General features: G+C 54.4%; 1 protein-coding gene across 1 annotated transcript in view; it reads left to right on the top strand.

The window, feature by feature from the left end:
- Positions 1–7,498: 7,498 nt before the first annotated feature.
- SLC29A3 (solute carrier family 29 member 3) overlaps positions 7,499–19,220 on the top strand; it is a 34,654-nt gene continuing 22,932 nt past the window's right edge. The window contains exons 1-2 of the mRNA XM_081267145.1: positions 7,499–7,601; positions 10,903–11,195. Of these exons, the coding sequence (XP_081123271.1) occupies position 7,601; positions 10,903–11,195 (294 nt within the window). The 5' untranslated portion in view covers positions 7,499–7,600. The remainder of the gene's footprint in view (positions 7,602–10,902; positions 11,196–19,220) is intronic.

Raw genomic sequence — 19,220 nt, forward strand, 5'->3', positions numbered from 1 at the left:
AGACCTTGTGTGACTTCTGAGATCAGGTCATAACACTGTATGAATCTCTGCCATGTGCCGTGGCGCACATCTGTGATCCCAGTGCCACAGGAGGCTGAGGCCAGCCTCAGCAACTCAGCAAGGGCCTGTCTCTAAATACACACACACATACACAAAAAAGGCTGGGAGTGTGGCTCTGTGGGAAAGTGCCCCTGGGTTCAACCCCCAGTACTGTGGTGGGTGGGGGCACCCAGATGTCCTCCTCACTCTCTTGTGACACACTCATGATAGGAGGAGGCCTGAGCAGTCAAATAAAGAAGCTGCATGTTGTGGCCAATAATCCCAGTTGAGGTTCCTGCCAACAGCCAGCGTCACCCAGACACATGTAAGTGAGGACACTCAGGTGACAGCAGTCTTTGAGTCTCCTGAGTGAGGCCTCTGACACCAGGGCAGAGACCTCGTCCCTGACCACAGCAGCTGCAGCATCATAAATGGTGGACACCAACCACTGCCTTCAGGGCTCCTGGGTTTGAGCCACAGTGACCAGAATCGAGGAGCTGCTGGGGCACCAGAGCACTTGGTGCCTTGGTCTGGGTGCTGGTGCTGTGGGTGCATCCACTTTGTGGTCATTCATAAACTCCGCACCGAGGATTTGCCCACTGGTCTACGAACAGGTTACGACGCGTCCACAAAAAGCCACAACCCAACCACAACCCAAGAAAGCAAAAGACAGTGGAAAGCATTCAGTAGAGTGCGGCCGCGAGAAGGCAGAGGGCTGGGAGGCGCCTGGGCAGATGGAGGCACCTGGAGCCCAGGAGGGGCCAGCCTTAGTGGGAGCCCACGACTGCCAAGCGTAACTGAGAAGAGAGAATGGGCGGGTGGAGCAGAGTTGGGGCTGAGGAGTAGGAACATGGCGAACTGGGGGCATCTGTCTCCTCTGTAAGGCAGGACGCAGGAGCCAGAGCATCTGGGTCAGCAAGTAGAGGACAAAGGTGTGTCCAGTTCTCATGGAGAGCAGGGGCCACGACAAGGGCTGGGGACTGCCTGTCTCTGCCTGGCAACTGCAAATTCCAGCAGAACCACTGGCCTGCTGGTGACTCCAGGGAGGCCAGGGCGTGTCCACCCAGGGCGTGGCAATGAAACCAGATTTAAAATTAGGTAGTCAGTGTAGTTAGGTAAATCGGGTCTAATATCGAGTAAGATCTAAAATGGAGGCCAGGTAGAGAATGAATTCCGGGAAACGCAGGACAACTCATGAAATGTTAATGAAGTCCCGAGAAAAGCCCTAGGCCCGAAGCCCATCCCAAAGAAATGTTAATGAACAGCCCCAGCAGGTTTGAAGATAGCCCATCCCAAAGAAGTGTTAATGAAGTCCTTCCTGCCCAGATTACTTCCTTGGCCCACCTGTGTCCCACCCCTCGGGCCTTCCCACCTACATTCCATCACTGAAGGAACTATAAAAAGGGGAGACAACCTCACTTCCACGGATTCCACCTCTTGGGTCCCCTTCTTCCTCGGGAGAAGTCTTTTCTGCTGTCCTTTAATAAACTTCTAATTTCTACTCTGACCTTGCCTCGGCGTGCTTCTCTGGTGTTACTCTTTAACATCGGGGAAGCAAGGACTCGTCACCGGTCAACAGCGGTAACAGCGGCCCACGGAACCAGCAGGAGGCCATGGTGGTGGAGTTTAGGTACTGCTGGGACTTCACTGATGAGATCAACTGGGGGCTCGGAGCTGGCTCAGGACGGAAGGCAAGAGACGCCTGGAGGATGGAGGGGCAGAAGGGCCAAGGGCTGGAGTTCGCAGGAGTCTAGAACTTTCCAAAGGAGCTGCTGAACCAGCAAGTGGCAAAGGGAGGTGATTAGAGTCAGCGTGGGGTTGAGTTAGAATCGATGATGGGTGATGTGACCCCAGTGAATCAGCGCTGCCTGATTGTTGCAGTGACAGGACATCACCACAAGATGGCAGCATCAGCCTGCAAACCCGGATTCCTGGATGATGGCTCCCTAAACTGACTGTGTGGGGGCTGAAGGCTCAGGGGATTGGAACCACCTGTGCCCTGGAGCCAAGTAAAACCACCACCTGCAGGTGAGCAGACTCCAGGTAGGGAAGAGAGGGGAGCTTTCAGGGCTCTGGGCTTGGAAGAAGGGGACCAAAACACTTCCAGGAGCCCCTGCTGGGCTCTGGAGGCAGAAATGCATCAATTTGAATCTTGGTCGTGCTCCTTACCAGCTGTGTGGCTCTGAGCATGCCACTAACTTCTCTGTACCCCAGTGTTCTCATAAGGAATAGGGGGCAGTCAATAGTGCCCAACTCATGGGTTCCTGAGATTCAGTGAGATAGTTCTTTGGGGGGGCAAAGCTGTGCTGTAGAGTAGTTGGCATGCTAAGTACTTTGAACTAAAGGATGTTGGTATCACCAGCTCGGGAGGCTGAGGCAGGAGGATCGCAAGTTCAAAGCCAGCCTCAGCAACTTATTGAAGGCCTAAGCAGAGAGACCCTGTCTCTAAATAAAAAATTTAAAAAAAAAAAGATATATATATATAAAGCTGGGGATGTGACTCAGTGGTTAAGTGCCCCTGGGTTTAATCCCTGGTACCAAAAATTTAAAAATAAAGGATGTAGGAAGGCCTAAGGAGCAGTTCAGAAGCAAGGACCCTCTGAACCTTCTGTCCTCCTCTTTCCCACTGGCCCAGGGTCACAGAAACGGGAGGCCCTCTCCCCAAAGCCAGCCCTAAAACCTGGACACAGAACTCTCGTCTTCTCTCTTGAAGGCCCTCATCTCAGACGAAGGAAGGTGGATCAGAGGCCAAGGGGCCTCTTGTGGACAGGGCTGGCTTGCCCTTTAGGTTTTGTCCAATCGACTGTATTTCTACACAGCGTCCCCGCTTCGTGGAACTAAGCCTGACAATAGACTGTTTTCTCTGGTCTCTGGGTCTTCTTTCCTGAAGGATCCTGGGTCCCACAGAACTTCAGTCAAATAGATCTGCTACACTTTCCTCTTGTTAATCTGTCTTCTGATACAGGGTATCAGTGTGACCATCTGGGCGATCACATCATTTGGCTGGTTATGTTATACCAGGACGCAAGAAAAGACCACTGACTCCAATTAAAATCAAATTAAAGCAAGCTTATTATTTCGACCAGCCGGGCTGCCTTTCCCTCCCAAAACGGCGGGAACAAGACAGCAACCCCACCTTTCCTATAGCCCAGCTTTATAGCCCAGAAAGTTACACAAAAGGGGGGTTACAGATAACAGAACTCTGACAAGCATCACACTAATGATAGTTTACTTTTTTTTTTTTTTTGCTGGCCCCAACATCAGAATTTATGAGGACCATTAGAGCCTCAGAGAGGGTCATTGTCTGGCCAGGGAAGGCCAATATTTATGAGGTGTCACTAAAGTTTCAGAGAGGGCTGCTATCTGGTCAGAGAGCCAGGCATGGGTGAGTTCAAGGCACGGGCAGGCATTCCAAGCAGGTTCAGAATTTGCAGTAATTTATAGTAAAGCCGAAATTAGCTTTTCATAGCTTTGTGGCAAGATGGCTCCCAATTTTAATAAAAGATCAGGTTGGGTCTATCAGTTACATCATGGCCCCTAAAGCATCCTCAAGCTCACCCCTTGAAGGCAACCAGTGGTATTTATTGGGCACCTGCTGTGTGCCCCCTAGGCTATTAGGTCAACATTATTTGATCCTTTATAGATGAGGAAACTGAGGCTTGGCTTCCTGGGGACACCAAAGTGACACCCAAGCCCAGGGCCATCTGGTTACAAAGCCTGATTCTGTCTACCAAGTTGGGGACTTCCCTAGGGCCCCACCTGTCCAGCCCCTGGTGTCACTGGCTCCCTGGGGATAGAGCAGGTCCTGTTGAACTAGCAAGACGGCTTCCGTCCAGTTCTCAGAACCATTCAGGGCATTCCTGAATCAAGGAGAGACAGGATGCCCGTAGAAGACTGGGAATTATAAAATACCCGGGTAGTGAACAGGGCTTAGGATGTGCGGACATTTCCTCTCCCCTTTCTCCCTTACTTCTTCCCCTTCTCCTTCTTCCTCCTCCATTTTCTTCTTTACACGTGCATAAGAACAAAGATGCCATCGGGGTGGTGGCCCGCAATCCCAGCAGCTCTCGAGGCTGAGGCAGGAGGATCATCACAAGTTCAAAGTCTGTATCAGCAACTTAGTGAGGGTCTAAGCAACTTAATGAGACCCCCCCCCCCCACTTAAAATAAAAAGGGCTGGGGATGTGGCTCAGTGGTTAAGCACCCTTGGGTTCAATCCCTGGTACCGAAATCAATCAATAAATTGGGCTGGGGCTATAGCTCAGTGGTAGAGCACTTGCCTCACATGCATGGGGCCCTGGGTTCAATCCTCAGCACCACATAACAGTAAATGAATAAAGATATTGTGTCCACCTACAAATTTAAAAAATTCAAAAATCAATTAATCAATAAAGACAGCTAGTGGGTGCCCAGCAATCCATCATTTACAATATTCCCCTGGCTCTCTGACTACGCTTGCATGTAAGGGGTGGTTGTCATCAACACTACCCAGAGGCACTGTCCCACATTCCCCAGCTCCACCCCAGGCAGGGGGGACCTTCACAGCACAAGAGAGTAGCTGCTCCATTTCTAGGCGCTGATGGGAACTGGAGAAGCTACTGCAAATTAGGACTGTGGGGGACCAGACGTGCCCTTTGGCATATGATCATCATGGGCTGGTTATCTGGAGAAACTACAGATATAGGAAAAGCTTGAGAACAGGGAGCTGTTTTTTGCAAGGGAAGTTACATCTGTAAAGGAAATCGCCTTCCCCCTCTGCTCTAGTGTGTCTGTGCCAGACCCTCAGAGCCCCTGGAATCTGCACAACAAAACTTTTGTTTGCTCCCCCCTGCCCCCCCTTCATAAGCCCCCCCCCCCCAGTTCACTCCCCTTTTCCTTTCCCTGATGGGGAGGGAAAAGGCCTGGCACCTGCCAGTCAAGTGCCCCACGCTGAGCCATGCCTGGCCTTCTCCGCCTTCTTGTTGAGGGTTAGGCTTCACGACCTCAAAGCCACATTTTTGAGATTGATTCGTTTCTCTGAGTGTCTCCTGTGTCTGCACGAGCTGTACCTGTCATTAAACTTCAGATTGCTTTTCTCTTGTCACTCTGTCTTGTCTCAGGGGTCCTCACCAACTCACAACAATGAAGGGTAAAGAGAAAATGATTTTCTCTCCTCTTCGGGACTCATCAGGACTTATCAGAAGGGGCCCATGTGGCCTGCCCAGGACAATCCCAGTCCACAGTACATGTCCCCAGTCAGCCCTGGGGCTTCCTGCACAGCCTCCTGAGGTCTCCACCTCCCTGGTCCCTGCCCTGGAGTCTGTCAGCTACCTTGTCCCCAATGCCAATCCAATATTGAGGGAGAAAAAAGGGAAAAGAAGTTTTATTGCTTTGCTAGCAAAGGAGCTCAGGGGACTCCTGTCCCAAAGGCTGGGATTCTGCCTACCAGGGGGAACGGGGGCTTTACAAGTGATCCAAAGTCCACATTCCAAGTGCTCTCTGTTCAGAGTTACAATTCACTTGTTAATTGGGGAGACAGTCATCTCTGAGATCTTCTGGTGCCTTCCCGAAGTCTGACTTACTTCTTTCCTTATTGGTGGGTGTGTGTCAAAGACAGATCACTCCGCCTAGGATGGGGAAGAAAGGTCATCCTGTTTCCCCTGAGATTAGGGAGGGGGTGAGATTAGGGAGCAGGGAGAGAGGAGGAGAAAGAAACATGTCCATTTTAGAAGTCACAGTGGGCTGGAATTGTGCTCAGTGGTAGAGCGCTTGCCTTCCATGAGTGGAACACTGGGTTGGATTCTCAGCACCACATATAAATAAATGAATAAAATAAAGTCCATCAACAACTAAAGAAAAAAAAATATATATATATAAAGTAAGCCGCAATGGCAGAGCAGCAAGCACTATATTCAAAGTGTAAAGTGGACCACTGTTAAAATCCGAAACGCTGAGAGGCAGAGACGCCGAGGCAGCAGGGATCACAAGTTCAAGATCACCCTTAGCAATTTAGCGAGCTTCTGTCTCAAAATAAAAAAAATAAAAAGGGCTGGGAATGTGGCTCAGTGATTAAGTGCCCCTGGATTCAATATCGTCCCCCTGCCCCATAAAAAAGTAGGAAGAGGCACATTCTGTACTTCCTAAGAGTGAGAGGGGAGAAAGACTTTGAGCTGCAGATTATGAATAAAGGCCCCAGACTTTAACTGCCATTTTTGTCCCCTGTCCTGATCCTGTCTCAATGTAATTCTGAAACAACCTTTCAAGATGGAGTCCCAAGGCCATTAGGACGCAGGGCTTAGGCTTGATTCCAGCTGCTGCCCCAAGGTGAACTTTGATCACCTCCACCCTGACTGCAGGCCTCTGGAACCACCACTCAAGTGCACTGCGTCCAGAGGTTCAAGATGCGTCAAGAGGCGATCCACTCGTTTGGTGGACGTTCCACCTTCTTTTCTTTATCTCCTATCCTACACAACCCGTGTTCTCAACTCTAACCACAGTTTCCCTAAAAAGGATTTCTTCTGCTTTTTAAGAAACAATCCTTCCCAGGGACAGAGGCAGGAGGATCTTGAGTTCAAAGCCAGCTTCAGCATTTTAGCAAAGCCCTAAGCAACTCAGCAAGACCCTGACTCAAAATAAAAATACAAGAGGGCTGGGGGTGTGGCTCAGTGGTTAAGCACCTCTGGGTTCAATTCCCAGGGGCACAGGCACCCCCCTAAAAATCCAATCTTGTTGGCTTTTTTTTTTTTTTTTTGGATACCAGAGATTGGACTCTGGGCACCACTGAGCCACATCCCCAGACCTATTTTGTATTTTGTTTAGAGACAGGGTCTCGCTGAGTTGCTGAAGGCCTCGCTTTTTGCTGAAGTTGATTTGAACTCGCAATCCTCCTGTCTCAGCCTCTTGAGCCGCTGGGATCACAGGCGTGAGCCACCACACCCGGCTTGGTGGCTCTTGATAGCTCCCACCTACCCAGCCTTCTTTAGAACACCGGCCTAGAGTTGTCTGAATCTGTTGCAATTCCCAAGACCTCAAAATGGTCCATTTGACTTGTGCAGCCTGTAAGTCTGGGATGCACACGCAGGCGCCGGGTTACATGAAGTGGCAGGGGTCAGGGTGTGAGGGTGGGACTTGCTGACTGCCAGCAGCAGCGCTTCAAGCTCTGGGTCTGCTGAAAACCAGGGAGGCCATGTTCAGCCTGGGGTTGGGGCCTACCCAAAGGTGGGGGGATCAGGGAAGGATGGGGTCCTTTGCTGGAGTCTGGGGGCGAGGTGAGCCCTTCCAGGTCCTCGCGGCGCAGGGCTGAGACGGTGGGCCGGCTCCGCGGGCGTGACCAGTGCTTTGCCTCCGGACGCCTCACTTTCTGCACCTGCAAAATGGGCGCGCGCTGGCCCCCGCCCGGCGCGGGGGAGGAGGGCGGTGCGCACGGAGCGCAGGGAGGGGACTAAAGCCGAAAAGCGAGTCAGCAAACCGGGAAGCGCCGGCGGGCGGGGCGGAAGGAGGAGCCCGGCCTGCGGCCCGCGGAGCCCGAGTCTCGGAGGCCGTGCAGCCGGGAGGCGGCGGCGGCGGCGGCGGCGGCGGCGACAGTAAGTGCGGGCCGAGGCCGGGCGGCGACTGGGGCTGGCCTGGGACGAGCCCTCTGGCCCCCGATCGCCCCGGGCTCGCGCTCTCTCGCCTTCACCTCCCGCGTCCCGCGTCCCGCCTCCCTCCCGGGCTCCGCGCCCGGCTCTCCTCTTGGGCTTTCCACCTTCTCCTCCCAGACTCTCGCTCTCCTCCACCCTGTGCCTGTGCCTCACCGCCCGGTGCGGGGCCGGAGTGTGGGCCAGGCAACCCCAAGGGTCCAGAGGTGTCTGGCTCTGTGGCTCCAAACTGGGGGCCTGCCTGGGGCTGGGTGCCCAGGGCCGCAGGGCTGCCCAGCCCCCTGACCTGTTCCCCAGCGAGGAAATCGAGTCCCACCGGCAAGACTGCCTTAGCCAGGGTCGGGAACCTAGCTGATCCTGCAGGACACCCACACCCCCATGTTGCTGCTGCTTGGTGTAGGGGCCACCCCTCACCCAGAGTCTCCCAGGGAGCAGCAGGGCCGGTGCCTGACCCGGGGAAGCTTGGTCATTTCCTTGCTTTTTTTTTTTTTTTTTTTTTTTTTTTTTAATATAGGAGACAGGTCTCTTAAGGTGTTTTTTATTTTTATTTATTTTTTTTTTAAAGAGAGAGTGAGAGAGGGGAGAGAGAGAGAGAGAGAGAGAGAGAGAATTTTTAATATTTACTTTTTAGTTCTCGGCGGACACACATCTTTGTTGGTATGTGGTTCTGAGGATCGAACCCGGGTCGCAGGCACGCCAGGCGCCAGGCGAGCGCGCTACCGCTTGAGCCACATCCCCAGCCCCCATTTCCTTGCTTTCTGCTAGCTTTCACAAAGGGTAATAAGACTCTGCGCACTCCAGTGCTCTGGCCCGTGACCCGGAAAATTAGGGAAAATTCCTGGCTCCTTCAGAGGCCCTGTCAAGGCTGAATGGCCCTGGACAAACAGATGATGAGCTGGGAAGGGCCTGAGTGACCCAGCCTTTGGCCCCTGATGCTGTCCCTCTGGATAGAACATCTGGTTGACTTCTATGGATTAGAATCACTTTTTTTTTTCCTATTGCTGGGGATTGAACCCCAGGCCTTGCACATGTTAGGCAAGTGCTCTATCACATCCCACCCCACTTTGCACATTCTTTAGCAGTAATTTCAAGTGTGTGATAGTGTGAGCATATGTGTGCATACACACACACCCTGGCTGGGAGGGGCTTGCTCAACCAAGGGAGATTCAAATAGACTTGCTGACTGGATGCTCTGGGCCTACTTTGGGCAGCTTTCAGCGGCCCTGCGCCAGGGTACATTCTGCCCAGTAGGGGGCGCTGTCCTGGTTGTGCACAGCCCCATCATTCAGCAGATACTGATGCTGTGTGCACGCTGGTCACTCCCTTTGCCTCTGCTCCCAGCTTCATGGCTGCAAGGCCTTCAGGAGGGGGGTTTGGACTTGGAGCCAGCAGACACAGGTTCACATCCCCTCCCAGGGAAGCCCAGGAGTCTGGCATGGGCTCCAGGCTGCTTGGCGTGTGACTTCACTATTGCCATCTGGTAGCTGTGTGACCTTGAGCAAGTTACTGAAACTTTCTGAGCCTCAGACCCCTCATCTGTGAAATGAGTAGGACCTAACATGTTCTGCTGTTGTCAAGCTCAAGGGCTAGGCAGAACCTTGGCATGTGTGGTTACAGGACTTTATTTTAGCTCCTGGGAATTCTTTCTGTTGAAAGTAGGAAAAAGCAAGAGCCTTCAAGGCTTCCATTTTTCCATCTGTAGAAGGAGAAAAAATGTCGGCCCTGCCTCATTCCTTGGGCTGCCATGAGGTTATCCCAGGATATAGACAAAGCTCTCTGTCATGCTGGGGGTGCTCCCGGGTCAGGCCGGCTTCCCCTGCCAGCCGCGTCACATGTATTTATGCGTTTATAGGGTGGAGAGGATGCTACTGCGGGAGGGACCCCAGACTGAGTGTCCCATTCTCAGCGTTATGTATTTCCCATTTTTCAAGCTGCTACCACATCCTCGGTGCCAGCTAGAGCAGGGAAGTGGGATGCCACCTTGCAGCCAGCCAGACAGGTGACGAGTGCAGGATGCCAGGGAGGATCAGCCGTCTGTTCAGTAGCCGCTTCCCCACGCTGGCCGGTGCCAGCCAGTCCGAGTTCATGGCCATTGTAAAAAAGGCTTCCCTGGCTTTGCACGTGGGGCAGTCGAGGCTCAGAGGCGGGCAACGTGCCCAAGGCCTTGCGGGCAGCGGTTGTCAGCAGCCCAGAACCTTCATTGCCTTTGGTGCTACCATGGCTTGGGAGTGGCCGTCTCCTGGCGGGATGTGTTGACAGAGCTGGGACCCCAGGCACGAGCTGGAAGCCTCTGCCCAGCCGTTTACCTAGTCTGTGACCTGGGCCTCTGTCCCCACAAATGAAAATGAGGAGTGGGCTAAATATATTATTTAATTCAGATAACTTTATTAACTAACTTATTTTGTACCAGGGATTGAACCCAGGGGCACCTGGCCACTAAGCCACCTCCCCAGCCCTTTTATATATTTTATTTAGAGACAGAGTCTCTCCAGGTGGCTTAGGGACTCACTAAGTTGCCGAGGCTGGCTTTGAACTCACGCTCCTCCTGCCTCAGCCTCCAGAGCCACTGGGATTACAGGCGTGAGCCACCACACCTGGCTCAGATGACTTTATTTTTATCTATAGTTTAAATTCATTTTTAAACAGTTAAAGAAGCCACATAGTTTAAAATTCAGAAGAAACAGAAAAGTGAATAGTGAAGCCTTCCTCTCTGTCCGTCTCCCTCCTCAGAGACAGCCACTGTCAGGGATTTCATTGGCGTCCTTCCAGTGACATCCTGCGCATGCACAAATGCATAGGTGTGTGCATTTTTTTACACACACCTTTCTACACAAATAGCGTATCCCACATGCTCTCCTGCTCCTTGCTGTTTGGGCATAAAGTTGAAGAGTTTAGAGAACATTCTTTGTCCATCCAGGGCCCCGATTCCTATTTTGATGCTGCCATGACCCCAGGTTGCCCGTCCAGTGTGCTTGTCATGGGCCCCACTCACAGTGTTTGGCCCTGCCTGTTGCCGGTATCCTCTTGTGTGGTCACGGTGACCTGTGAGGTCATTTAGAGTTCTGACATCCTGTCCTTCTCCTAGTCTGACTTTCCTCTTCCTGGTCCTTTAACATGAAGCTCTCCCACCGAGCTCTGGCGGCCTGAGAGCCCTGGTGGGGGATATAATTGGTTTGTAGGAAGGCAAGCCCACCTGTGCCCGGCCTCAGCGTCCACTCACTACCCTGTGCCTTTCCCTGCCTGACAGTGGCCCTTGGCTCGGAGGACGCCGTGTGTCACAGCTCCAACTCCACCTACACACCCGTGAGCGGCTCGCTCGGAGCTGACCCAGAGGCGCTACCCGGACTGGACTGCCCAGGCCCCGGGCTGCCGAGGCCCAAGGACCGCTTTAACGGCGCCTACGTTATCTTCTTCTGCCTGGGCATCGGCAGTCTGCTGCCATGGAACTTCTTTGTCACTGCCAAGGAGTACTGGGCCTTCAAGTTGCGCAATTGCTCCAGCCCAGCCACAGGGAACAGCCCGGAGGACACCGACATCATGGTAAGGGCGCTGTGCACGGGGCACCGTGCCAGGGAGGCCCGCGCGTGCTGGTGAGCAGAGGAGGGTGTGGGAGCCGCGTGGACAGAGCTCCACTCAGCGCTGACCTGGTTTGCGGGGCGCGCCAGGCTTCGTGTGGCCGGGAAGATGGAGGTGGATAAGACCCAGCTCCAGGGTTCAGTTTGCTTCCTATTAGTTGCGAGGAGGGGGCAGTGATGCTTCTGTCCGGTGCAGGCTGGTAACCCAGCAATCCAAAGCCGTGGCTTTGGGAGTTGGAAGGTGTGCATTGAATAGCATTAGGTTCAGCTGTAAGATATAGAGACTCGCCAAAGAGAAGTGGATCAAACAAGATGGAAGGTCATTTTTCTCTCATATTGAAGTCAGGGGTTGGGGTGCGGCCTAAGGCTTGTGTGATGTTCTGTGGTGTCAGGAACCCAGTTGTTTGACCGTGTGTAGCACTCGCGTCCAAGGTTACTCCATGGTCCAAGATGGCAGATGGAGCTCCAGTCATTACATCAATAGGAAGACAAAAGATGAAAGAAAGAAATGCATGCTGCTAGTAAAAACACTTCCTGAAAATAACACATTGCTTCTGTTTACACTGCATTGGTCTGAACTCAGTCACATGATCACACTAATTGCAGTGGAAGCTGGGAAATGTAGTTTTAATTTTGTTTGTTTGGTCTTTCTGGTGCTGGGAATTGAACTTCGGGTCTTGGCTCATGCTAAGCACAGGTTCTACTACTGAGCTACACTCCCAGCTGTGAAATATCTTCAAATGTAAGTTTATCCCAGAAAACCATGTGTCCACTAAAGTGGGAGGTTGGTAGTTAGCAAAGACAGAGTCTCATAGCCCATTTTCTGTGCCAATAACACAGTACCACAGACTGGGTGAGTTATGAAGAAAGGAGGTTTATTTGGGCTGGTGTCTCTGGAGGTCCAGAGTAGAGAGGCTGCCTCTCCTGTGGCTTTCTTGCTGGCAGAGGTGGGGCACAGCACCACACAGCAAGCTACAGGGAGCTTGAGTGCGTGTGAGTCGGGTCTCTTTTTTAAAAATCCCCAAGAAATGGTGATGGGGTCCACCTAATGCTTATCTTGCTCTGCTCATCTCCCAGAGGTCTCCCCTCTAAATATCATATTAAGTTTCCACCCTCTTGATGCCTCACACTGGGGATTACATTTCAACACCGTGGCCTTGGGGGACACTGCATTTCAGGGTGGGCGGGGTGCAGCTCAGTGTAGAGCACATGCGTAGTGTGCTTGAGACCCTTGGTCTATCACAGCATCAAAAAACTACATTTCCCAGTTTCCATTGCAGCAGGCATGGTCACGTGACTAGTTCTGGCCAATGCAGTGTGCATAAAGGCAAGGAGGGCTATGTCTACACCACAGCACAGGAGATAGGAACCCTTGGGGACAAGGAGTCTGGGGCACAAGGTAGAGATCTCTGTGATCAGGGTGGATTTGAAGAATGGGGGAGGAGACTGCAGATGGAAGAAACGGCTGGGCCAAGGCAGACCAAGAGGAAGGATGTGAGGAGCCACGGGGCATCAGGTCTGGCTGTACAGGATTTGCGGCAGGGGCCCTCTGGCTCAGACCACTGCCCAGGCCTGGGGGCTCAAGGTGAGAAATCTGAATTGTTTGATTGACAGTGGCACTAGGCTCCTCCCTCCCAACGCAGGGCTGCACATTGTGCCTGTGGGTTTTCTGGGGGGAGAGACCGGCAGGGGAGGAGTGTTAAAGAAAAAAAATGACTGACACTTGCTAAAACAGCAAGGCCAACTTTGTTTAAGACTCTTGCAATAGGGAGAGAGCTGGGACTCGACTCTGACAAGGACAGGTGTATTTATAGCCAGGAACAGAGAGAGGGGTCAGTGGATGGAAGATGACTAAGTGGGACTTCAAGGGTAGAGGATGCTCGCTCAAACACACGTGGGTGGAGAAGCGAAGCGGGCTCTGAAGGCATGGTGTGGGGTGTTGTCAGAGCCCTGTGCCTCTCCTCTGGGGCATCCCTCAGGGACAGGAGGGAATACCAGCAGAGCCAGCCACAGGGCCAGCCCTACCCCTTGGCTGGCACAGGAGGTAGCTCACCGCTCCTTCTCTGAAGGCACCTTCTTATCCTTGACCTAACCCCTGGAACCTTCCTCAGTGTGGGCATGAACGGGACACATGGGAAGGGCATCTCTTTCCGCCTTTCAAGGCCTGAGCCCAGCTGCTACACACCTGGATCACCAGGGAGCATTTTGCAAAATACCCATCAAGCCCAGCCCAGGGATCCTGCTGGAGTGAGTCTCAGCCGTGGTGCAGACTTTGGTATTTTCTAGTTTACTCTCCTGTCTGATTGCCACCCCCCAATAGCTTTGACTTCCCGGGGGCCTCTTCTGTGAACCTAAGAATTCACCTGGGGTCTGAGCCTGTTTGTGCAACTGAAGAGCCCCTGCCAGGGAGTGAGTGGTGCACAGCCTCCTGTGGTCCTGAGACCAGCAGCCCTGGGGGCTTGTGGGTAGTGCAGCCTCCAGCCCCACCCGAGACCCAGAGTCAGGATCAACTGGGTTCCAAGAACCAAGACTTGCCACCTGTAGCTCCTGGGAAGGTGACTGGCAGGTGCAGTGGCTTTTGAGAAGCCCTGGCTAGTTGTTGGCTCTGGGTCTGAGTCAGCCTCTGTGACACCTTGTTTTCCTGGTGTATAAAAGCACCATGTTGGGTGTGGTGGTGCATGCCTGTAATCCCAGTGGCTTGGGGAGTCTGAGGCAGGAGGATCACAGGTTCAAAGCCAGCCTCAACAACTCAGTGACGCCTTAAGCAACTCAGTGAGACCCTGTCTCTAAATAAAATACAAAAAAGGGCTGGGGATGTGGCTCAGAGGTTAAGTACCCCTGGGTTCAATCCCTGTATTTTTTTTTAAAAAGAGCCATATCCTGGGAGGGTGTGGGTAAACCCATTCCTGGGTGTTGGGGCAGGCCTGGTCCACTATCCGAGGTGCTGTACAAACATGATCAGTGCAAATCCCCGGGGGCCTGGAGCCCGCTCTTCCGAGCTGCCTGTGGCCCTGGTGTGTCCCCACAGGCTCTGCCTTAGCCCGGTGCTTTATGGTCCTCTCTTATTCACTAGGGGCTCCTGTGTCCCAGCCGTCCACTGGCCTCGGTAGATGCTGCTGCCCACTGGGCTTCTTCCGGCAGGTCCCCGCCCCCGGGTGCAGGCTGCTGAGGGAGGGAGAGCAAGTGCAGGGTCTCTGGGAACGGCCCTGGCTCTTGGCGGAGAGGCCCTCCCAGGCCGTCCCTTCCCAGCTGCAGGCACTTAGCATTCCAGCCCCGCTCAATGCTTTATTGCCCGTTTCCAAGTGCTGGCAGGTGCGGATGTAGTACCTGTGGCTGCCCGGAGCTCCTGGCTCTTGGCATCGGAGATGAGAGACCTGTCACCCCTCGATTCATGAGCCGGTGCTGGGAACAGGCGTGCTGGGGTGTCTCTGCGTTTTCTGGGCTATTTTTTCTTTTCCTCATTCCTCATTCCTGCCACCGGCCTCCCCCGTGCTTCCCCTCCTCTTCCCAATTCCCTGCAAGAGGCGGCCGGTCTGCCCAGCATCTTGAGGGCCAGTTTGTGGGAAAGGGACGGGGGAGTCGGACAAATCCACCTCTACCTGCCACCTGCAGCTCCATCAACTGAGGGTCTCCATGGTTGGGGTTTTTTTTTTGGGGGGGAGATACTTTTAATATTTTGTTGGAATAGATAGCACTTGCTGGGGAGTTTGACCCCGTAGGATTGTTTGTACAGAAACCCCCACTCCAGTGATGTCACTTTCAAGGTCACCTACCGTGCCAGGCTCCCGTCTTCTGCCTGCAGCAGTTTGGGCATGGTTTAGACAGCTTGCTGCTTGCCCGTCTCTCCTCTCTTTCTCTGGAATGAGACCCACAAATAAACCCAGCGAAGCCCTGTTGGCCCAGGGCCAAAAACTAGGGCATAACCGAGGAAGAGTTGGCATGGAAAGCTGGCGTGGGGCAAGCTGCCGCAGCCTCCATTTTGGGAGCCCACTGTGCCGGCAGGGGTGAGGCACAGATTTCCCTCTTGTTACCCCAGCAAGGTGGGTCTCAGTGACGCGGTTCTGGAGATTGAACCCAGAGGTGCTCTACCCCAGAGCTATGTCCCCAGCTCTTTTTATTTTATTTTGAGACTGGGATTCCCGGTGGGCAGCACCGGGCCTGGCTGGCCATCTATTTTTTAAGAGCTGAATTCCAAAGATTGGTGCTGGGTGAAATATCCCCTCCCCCATCAAAATGCAGTAAGGCAGGGTTTGGCCTGAGCCCCGTCAAGGAGATGGCAGGAGATGGTGGGGACAGTTGGAGAAGTGGGGTGGGGGTTTCAGGCTCCTGTGTAGGCGAGCCGCGTGCAGAGGGCAGCACCCCCTCCCCGCCAGCCGCCCAGTCAGGGGCTGCTCTAGACCATTTTTTTAAAAAATTAGAACCAAAAGCGAGTCATTTTTCATTCCCCTGTCCACTCTCGGACTCTAACTGCAGTCCAGCCAACGTGACAGTCCCAGTAAAGCACCTGGGACAGCTTTGTCTTAGTTTTTAGCCCTCGCCACGTCCTGCAGAGGCAGGGAGTCGGCCTGGCTTCAGCCTGTGGGTCCTGGCTCTCGGGGCCTCGCTGGCCCTGATTCTCTTTCTCCCTCCTGACCTCGCCCCCTCCCCTCTTGCACCCTGTCCCTGGGCCCTCCAGGGCCATCAATCGCTCGGTCTCTGCCTTCGATTTTCTTTCTTCCTGCACACCTCCCTAGAATCCAGAGGCGATTTCCTGCCCACGTGAGGAGCGGGCCTGGGCCCTGAGCTCAGTGTCTTTTTAAGGTGATTGATCATCACAAGCACCCGGAGAGCCGGACCTAGAGGGGGGTCTCTAGGAGAAGCCGCAGCGTCTTCATTGAGGGCAGCCACAGTCTGCGAAGGGTCTGCGGGGACGGTGGGTGCCCAGGGGCTCTGCTGGACTCCTGCTGGTCCTCTGCATGTGCGTATGTGTGGTTGTGTGGGAGTGTGTGTGTGTGTGCAGGCACACGTGTCTGAGGCCTGTGGCAGCCTGTGATTTGGGCCCATGAGACAGACAGAAATTGTCTGTCTACAGTGGAAACCGTGCACAGGAGGAGGAGGAAGTGCCTGCTGGAGCCAGCCCAGGGCCTCCTCCTGGTGCTCCTCCTGGGTTTCCTCCTGTGGAGGACAGCTGGAGCACCCAGACCGCTTCCTGACCACCACCACGTGGCAGGCGGAGACTGATGTGGGCTGCGTGGGCCGTAGGCGGGGAGTGTCCTCGATGGCCTGCTTCCTTCTTTCCCCGGTCATGTGCCGGAGATCAGGCTACAGAAGAGGAAGGACGGGCCATCGGGTGTCAGCAGTAAGGGAGCCTCAGGGTCACCCTGTGGACTTCCCAGGGTCCTGGTGTCTCTGGCCCTTCCCTCTGTCTGTCTCTGAGCCCTTCCTCTGACCCTCTGAGGGCACAGAGGGAACAGGAGCATGAAAATCAGAGAAGCCACTTGTCCCTTGTTGGGGTGGCTTCGACAGCAGAGGGGGTGCAGGGTTGATGGAAATGCTGTTTCCCTCCTCCCCTGCGTGGTGGGACGGCCCTGGGACTCTGGAGAGCTGGCATTTTTTTCTGCCGACCTTTCAAACTCGCTGGTGACCAGGGCCTGCAGGCTCCCCTCTAGCTTAGACTGGACTGGGGCCAGCAGCTCTGGTCTACTGGGAGCAGAGCACAAATGTTCTAGGCTTTGGGGGCCACCCTCTGGCAGCTGCTCAGTTCATGCCTTGACAGTACGTGGCCCAACCGTGGTGACCGAGTCCCAGTATTTACAAAAAAGGTGGTGACCAGATTCGGCCCAGGGACAGGCCTTTGCCCACCTCTGGACTGGTTACTCCTTTATGGATCGCCCCCATGCTGGTGAACCCTGGTCATTCGCAGAGATGCTACTGACCTGTCTTCCATTAATTCTCTTCACGCATTTGCCAACGGTTCCCTGGACTGGATCTGAGGTTCCACAAAGGCAGGAACTGGGCCTGATCTCAGGGCCTAGAATATCAGTGAGCTCAGCCGGTGTGTGCAGGAGGGTGAATTCATCCAGGCGCTGGTGAGGGCCTGTCCCGGGTGGGTGCAGGGCTGGAGGCGAAGGGGAGGGATGGGGGCGTGGTGTGGGTCTGGGGTGGTGCCCAGCATGGACTTCTCCTCTCTGTCCAGGCCATAGCACACCCTGCCCACGTCCATCAAGCCTGGATCTTTGGGGTTATCCTTTATTTCCTTGGTCTCTCCACCCCCACATTCAGTCCATCGACATGTCCTGACGCTTGAACCTCCAAAAAGTCTCAAATCCCTCTCTCCCTCCAAGGCCAGCCTCAGCCTCTCTGACCACACTGCCTCCCTTGGACTCCTGCCAATCCTCTGCATGTGCGTGTGTGTGGTTGTGTGGTGGTGTGTGTGCAGGCACACACCCATCAATTCTCTGTGGCGCCATAGAAGTGAGCTGAAGACATAAATGGAGAGGCCTTGCACGTCACCTGACAGCCCAGGGGACAGAGGGCTGGGTTTGAGCTGTGTAGCTTTGGGAGAGTTGCCTGACCTCTCTGAGCTTTGGTTTTTTCATCTGGAACATGAGTCTTCCCTGCAAGGGGAGCATGGAGCCGTCCGATATGTAAAGAGTGCTCGGGACGCAGAACCGGGAGGGCCTCAGTGAACACTGTCGGGACCAAGTTAGAATCCTGCGGCGGCTTCCCACTTAGAATAAAATCCCAAATCCAAGTTCCCTTAACCACTGGGAACTCCGTGCAGTCCTGTCCGGGCCCAGCCTCGGTCCCCTTGACACTTTCTCTCCCTGTGCAGTGTCAGGCTCACCCCCCGTGGTGGCTTGAGCACACTCAGCTCATTCACTGAGAGAATGAACCAATGGAGAACTGAGCAGCCCTGTGACAACTTCTCCTGCCCCGTCCTTCCTGTCATTCCACCAGGTGACTCCCTTGTGCTCAGCACTGACTGTACCTGTTGGACATTCTGGAACCTTCCAAAGCTCCCGGTACCTTTGGACACGAATACCCCTCTTCAACCTGCCACCCAAGACCCCCCTCATCCTCCTCTCCGGCCTCCCTGGGCCCTGTCACTCCACCCTGGGAGTGGGTGCTGCGGGGAAGCTCTAGGACTTCCTGGGGGCTGCCACTGTGAAGTAGCACAACCCGGGAGGCTGGACAGGCCCTGCTGCTTCTAGCCTCGGGCTCCTGTGGCAGCCTCACGCTAGCCTCTGCGTCCTTCCTCCCCCCCCCCCCCCGGTCGTCTGTGTGCCCCCCCTTCCACCAACACTGGACACAGGGCTCCCTCCTCCGTGATGACTCACCTCCATCATATCTGCAAAGACCTTGTTTCCAAATCAGGTCGCACCCCGAGGTTCTGGGTGGACCTGGATGTGGGGAGCACATCCCAGCACGGGTGAGCGGCAGGCGGTATCAGAGCGAGAGGAAGGAGACCAGCGTGGGTGGGTGGGTGGGCTGGAGGCCCGAGGCAGCAGAGTCCAGCTGCCTTTCTTTTTGACCAAAGGGAGGCCGCGAGAGCGCCTCCTGGCGGACGGGGAGGAGCACGCAGCAGTGAGGGAGAGTGCAGGTGAGAGGGGAGAGCCCGTGCTGTCCGAGGTCTCTGTCCCCCGAGGCTGGAGAGAGGACCTCACAGAGAAGAGAAGGTGCCCTCAGAACACGTACACCCACAGGGAAGTGGGGGAACTCCTTCCAGAGGCCTCAGGAACCTGGCTGGTCTTCTGGCAGGGGTTGGTTCTAAAGGATGGGGAGCGCCTCTGAGCTCTAGGAGGACAAGATATTGTAAATATATCCACTAAGGATTGAACCCAGGGCACGTAACCACCGAGCCACGTCCCCAGCCCTTTTTACTTTTTGAGACAGCGCCTTGCTAAGTTGTCTAGGGCCTCAGTCACTGAGCCTGACCTCGAACTTGCAGTCCTTCTGCCTCAGCCTCCCAAGCCTCTAGAATTATAGGCATGTGCCATTGCACCTGGCG

The sequence above is a fragment of the Spermophilus citellus genome (assembly GCF_964194105.1).
Source record: "Spermophilus citellus genome assembly, chromosome: 15".
NCBI classification, from domain to species: Eukaryota; Metazoa; Chordata; class Mammalia; order Rodentia; family Sciuridae; genus Spermophilus; species Spermophilus citellus.